Source organism: Vanellus vanellus (genome assembly GCF_965231255.1).
Source record: "Vanellus vanellus genome assembly, chromosome: 2".
NCBI classification, from domain to species: Eukaryota; Metazoa; Chordata; class Aves; order Charadriiformes; family Charadriidae; genus Vanellus; species Vanellus vanellus.
The window spans coordinates 89195504-89201503 of NC_138906.1; the positions used below are offsets into that span (position 1 = coordinate 89195504).

General features: G+C 38.8%; 1 protein-coding gene across 1 annotated transcript in view; it reads left to right on the forward strand.

Annotated features, from left to right (window-relative positions):
* The window catches only part of DNAH5 (dynein axonemal heavy chain 5), a gene marked incomplete at both ends in the record, with an annotated part of 140940 nt that extends 137498 nt beyond the window's left edge, over nucleotides 1–3442 (forward strand). Inside the window, 2 exons of the mRNA XM_082499404.1 lie at nucleotides 1621–1852; nucleotides 3291–3442. Of these exons, the coding sequence (XP_082355530.1) occupies nucleotides 1621–1852; nucleotides 3291–3442 (384 nt within the window). The remainder of the gene's footprint in view (nucleotides 1–1620; nucleotides 1853–3290) is intronic.
* Nucleotides 3443–6000: the final 2558 nt, after the last annotated feature.

The following is a 6000-nucleotide window of genomic DNA, read 5'->3' on the forward strand; positions in this document are numbered from 1 at the left end:
AAAAAGCTAATGTTTGGAGGAGAGAATGAATATTTGCAGAGAAGGAAAGTCTCCCTTCTTGCTCCGAGGTCTGGGTAGCATAGTCTTCGGCTGTCAAAGTGAAGTTCTAATTGGTGACCTGCTTCTACTAAAACTGCAGGCGTATAGCCTTGGAATTGTATAATAAGGGTTTTTTTTTTTTTTGAGTAAACAGTCCTAAACCATCTTTTGGACCCAAGCTTGTGGAAAGGGCTTAGTAGCAGGATCTGAAGCAGTTGGAATCTTCAGAACTTTTCTGTTTCCTGTCCTGGTTCCGGCGAGGATAGGGCTAATTTTCACAGCTCTGTGTGTGTGTGTGTGTCAGCTGACCCAGACTGGCCAAACGTGTGTTCCATACCCTGTGAGCCATACCCAGGCTATAGCTGGGAGCTGCCTGGGGCAGGGGGCAGAAATTGCTACTTGGGAGCGAGCTGGAGCTTCCCAGGGCTACTCAGTGAGCAGTGTTACATTAATCATGTTTGTACATTCTTCTGTCAGTGTTATTGTTGTTGTTTTCCTCTTTCCTTCATTGTTCCGTTAAACTGCCTTTATCTCAACCCACAAGTTTTGCCTTTTTTCTTCCATTTTGCCCCTTATCCTGCCGCTGGGGGTGGGGGGGAAGTGAGTGAGAAGACCACGTGGTTCTTGCTGTCTGGGACTAAACCGTGACTGTTCCCTGAAAAGAGAATGTGGGTACATAACAACCTAATATCCCAAGTAAAGACCAAAGTTACTTTCTGGGCTTTGCTATGTGGTGGAACAAATAGAAATGAGAGAGAAGGAGCCAGAATGATCATTGAACTATAACCCTTCTGCTCTTTTAAAGCAGATAATTAACTGCAGTATGGGACAAACATTAATTCTAATTACTTTGAACAAAGACCTTGGAAAACATTTGCAAGTCCGGGATAAAACTTAGGTCTGGCATAACTTAATGGCATGGGGTAGTAAGGGATTGGGCAAGATAAGGGACTGTTGTCCAGTGCACTAACTAACTGACTAGATTTGAAGTATATGTTGAATCTTAGGCATGTCTATCTCCCAGGTGTTGTCTGGCTTTTTTGCAGTTTCTTTATGTATCTTTAAAGCTGAGTGAGCTCTTGGTCATTATTAAGAATGGAGTTAATGAAGAGTATGGGTATAGGAAAAGGAAGGTTACCCCAGAAAATGTAGCAAATTATGTATTTTGCTTTTGTTATTGGAACTGTTTTACTTAAGACATGCAGTTAATGTTTTCTCATCTCATGAAAGCCGTGAAATTTTCATATTTGCAAGACCCCATTGGCATTCAGTGGTTGTATTACTTGGTATGGTCTTAAGATAGTGGATATAATAGAAAGATTGAAAATCAAATGTAGTGGGTAAAGTACTGAAAGCTTTCTTGTAGTACCATGCCATCACTAGCTTAGAGAGAAGTCAAACTGCTGTAAACATGGAGGTCATAAAAAGTTGGTATTGAAGAGGTTAAGTTGTGACTGTAAAAATATGTTTCTATAAATGCTTGGAAAAAAATAAATGCTTGGAAAAAAATAAATGCTTGGAAAAAATGGCTCGATGCACATGTAAAAATGTAACCTCCATAATTTTGTCTATTTTGGGCAGGAAATAACAAGGGCTAACAAAGGATGGGCTCTTGACAGTGTAGTGCTGTGCAGTGAGGTCACTAAATGGATGAAGGATGATATCACAAGCCCTCCTGTGGAAGGTGTCTACGTGTATGGGCTGTATTTGGAAGGAGCTGGTTGGGACAGAAGAAACATGAGACTGACAGAATCTAAGCCCAAGGTGCTCTTTGAGATGATGCCGGTTATAAGGATATATGCAGAGAATAACAGTAAGTGACTGTATTGTAAAGGATGTTATTTTGAGAGAATGCAATGTAAATTTTTATTCAACTGCATGGAAGTCTTTTGGGCTTTAGGGATTTCATGAGGCTGTTGCTATTCATTGTACATGTACCAAATCTTTTTCGACAGGGGAAACTTCCCAGTGTTTCATATCAAATGAGCTCTCAGCCTTTCTTGATAATTGATAATAGGTACTTTTTTACCTAATATTTGGATAGTTCTCTACCTTCTGGTGTTAATGGTGGTAATAACTTTTTAAACCCATTACAGATGAGTTGTTCTCTGCCTGCTCTGATGAATATGCTTCCATTCAGTCTTCCGTTGACAATATGTCCTAGATTGAGAAGGTCAACATTTATATACATGAACTCTGTAGCCTGTGTAACCTAAACCCAAATAACCTCTTCCCCACACCCCAAAATCTAATGTAAATTATATAAATGTAAAACTTACATTATATATGTATAAAACTATGTATATCTTATACAAGGTATTTATAGATAGCACGTTATATATGAAATGTGTATGTTTATAAAAATGCATTCTTTCTTTTTCCTGGACAAGGCTATGCTTGAGCTAACAAAAGCAAGAAAGAGGTGGAGTGAGGTGGTGGAAGATGTTTTATCTTTGAGACAGAAAATGACTGTAAGAATGGAAAGGAAAACTTAAGGGGTTGAAAGACAGTGCTGTTTTGTGAAAATGTATAATTTAGGTTAATGTGCAATTTTTTTTGCGTATAAAATAGGAAATGCTGTGGAACAGTAATGTAAAATAGGATAGGACTGTCCACTGTTGGATGTAAAATTGGAAATTTCTGTTGAAAAGCATTCCACCTCCAAAAGCAAAGCCTGCTTACATGCTATTTTGCCTGGATTTTGTATAGCTGATCTTTTATAAGAGGCATGATCACGGTGAAAGCAGCCAAGATGCTAAATAATGAACACTGAAGTATTAAGCATGACTAGATTACTGTTCTAATTCTACAGTGAAGAAGTTGGCAATTTATATGCCTAAATACTAAATGCATTTCAAAATAGGTTGTTCAAAGTAGGACATTTTTTATGTCGTCACATTAGTAACATATTGACAAGAAGTAATATTCAGTAGGCAGATTGAACTAATAACACTAATCATGCTAGAGTGTCCATTTACATTTCTTGCTACATCCAGTTCCTAGGTGCTGTTGTTAAATCTTAAACCTACAGGAATTTCAAGCTGTATGTGGCCTTCAGCTGGCAATAACACAGTAGTGAAAAGTGTGAGAATCAAGTAAGAGTTTTCTTTGGTGGTGATGGAGAGCTGTTGAACTTTGGATGGTGCTATCGAACTTTGATTCAATTTTACATTTGCCTTATGCCCAGTCCCTTAGGGTCGTGGTTTTTCAACCTAGTTTCATTGGTTTTTATGTCTCTTCTATCTTCTCAGCTTCAAAAGATCCACGTTTGTATTCATGCCCAGTCTACAAAAAGACCATTCGAACAGATATGAACTACATTGCTGCTGTGGATCTTAAAACCCTTCAGCCTCCAGAGCACTGGGTACTGCGTGGGGTAGCACTTCTGTGTGATGTGAAGTAATGTTAAAAAAAAAAAAAGGTTTCTAAGAGTTCTTTTCTGTTTTTAAAATTAAACATCATTATGTTGTTAGATATACAATTGATCACTTCTAAAACTATATTTTCTAAGTCATAGACTCCATTATACTATTTTTAGAAGATTGTTCTCAATATACCTCAACAATAGGCTTACAAATGCTAAATTTTAGAGTGACAATAAGTTTGGTAAATAGATTGATGTATTACCTTCGGTGTCTTGACAAATCATGACAAATATTTAGCCTTCCTATCTCACTATTGCGTGCTAAATTTTACCTTGAATAAAGATTAATTGACTTGAATGATGCTAATTTTCAGTGGTAAATATGCTTGTATCAGAGCTTACCTTCAAGCAGCTAAATGCAGCCTTTTTTTTTTTTTTTTCCCCTGTGCGTGTCTATGGAAAGCTAAGCCCAATTGATCATTCATATTAGTTAATATTCCTCAAGATGGTGTTCCAAGACTTATCTCCTAGCTGATAGTTTCTAATTGCTTGCTGCTTAAATAAGGAAGGTGAGACTGGAAAAATATCACACCTGTTTCACCACTTGGAGAACAATGTCATTGTGTTACATAGGAAAACAAGCATGAGACAGCTGCCAGGATTCCTTACTGTCTGGGTCATGACTTATAAATATGTAATCAATAGGAAGAAAATAGTTCCATAAGAATGCTTGGATATTTTTTCACGTGCTCGTACAGCAGGTTTGAGTCAATCTTCACAAGGTAATTAGTTTTATGACATCAGTTTTAGCTTTCCTTCTGCTCTAATTTTGCAGTGTTGTGATTTTATATATTGTTCTTCCCCCCAGCCCCTTCTTTTTTACTTCTGTGCTGCAGCCTTTTTGGTGTCTCAGCTGTATAAAAAACTTTTCACATGGGAATCCATCTTAAGAGAGCAATGTTAGCAGCTCCACTTAGTTGAACACTCTTGGCTTCACACATCAAGCACATTTATTTAATAATCAAAAAGCCAGTGTTTTTTTGTTGCTGAGTCCAATAGGTAATGTCTCTTAGTGGTCCACTAGTCATTCACAATAACAGGTGCTGCAGAAGAGGAAGCAGAAAGAAGAAATGTATCTGGTGCATCTCGTATATGTAAATGGTGTAATGGAGAAGCTGTTTTCAATTTCATGTCAAATCAATATATGGAATTTGAAGGGTGCATTAATTAGTTTATTAAATAAACATACTCAATATACCTCTTGCCTAAAGCTAATATTTGAATAATTCATTTCTACAGTCAAACCTGCTATGAAACTTAGGTGGAACATTGATTCTGCTTGAAACTCTAGTTGTGGAGGTCTTTCCATTGTCTCTCCATCTTAGAATTATTATTTTTTTCTTTTTTCTTTTAAATAACTCACAATGAAACAAACTAAAAGTATGAAGATCTCCTTTAGGAAATATTTTTCAATTTAGACATGGCAATAAATGAAATATAAGATGGGAGGGTTGAACTGTTCTTTACTGGACCTTGGAGCACCATACTCAGACTTCTGGGAGGTCCTTCAGATGCTCATTGTAGTTCTAAGTTGCTGTGGACTTTCACCAAGACCTGCCTCTCTGAAGGAGACGCATGTACTTCGTCCTTGTGTAAGCCATTCACACTGAGAATTTTCAAGCTACGTACACTTCAAATGCCGCCTTTCAAACAATGGATTTATCATACCATTATTGCTGTAGAGACAGTGGAGAGGTCAAACCTCAGGGTAATTCTGAGTGAGTGAACTGTGCATGTTTTTTTCAGTCTGATTTTCTATGAGGGTGATGGGGAAAAGGGTAGCTCCCCAAATAAATACACACTGGTGATGCTAAAGACTTAGATCAGTGAAGCAGTTGATATCGGTAGTCACTGTTATTTCTGATCCGGAGGCTCCGTTTCTTAAGAGGTTTGGCATCGGTTCTTCAGGTGTCTGCAAAACCACCAGCAGGAATGGAATGATGAGGTATGGGAAAGTTCAATGAAAAGCTCTTTTGAAATGCAGTATCATGTCAGGCGCCAGAGTGCATAACCCTGCTCTCACAGGGGTTTCGCTGCCTCAGCTGGGGGACAACTCGGTGCAGCTGGGGTTGGACCTGCCTAATTACTGTGGACTCGCCTGGCAATTGCTGATCTGTGGCAGAGTCTGGTTACCCTCATCTGATCAGGCCCTGCCTTGCTGACTCAACTTTCTGGCATGACTTCAGATCTGCCTTGTTATTACAGCCTTATCTGGCAGTCACTGATACGTTAGCTGATCCTGGTTGCTGTCACGGTCCCGCTCTGCTTTTCTGTTCAGGTGCTGTGGGACTGTGCCCTTGTCAGAGAGTGCCTTGTCCCGCACACTCTGCTGTGACTCTTGGCTCCCACTCTCCTTTCCAAGCAGCCTGCCCTTGCTGCTGCCTGACATATGGCTTCAAACAGGTGAAAACTGTTTCTTGTTCATCTTCATAGCATAAGTGGGTAATAAAATGTTTCTATGGAAAGGAATATCAATAAAACAACCAACCCTGACATGTTATAGAACTGGATGTACTTTCTCCACATTTGGCTCTGCT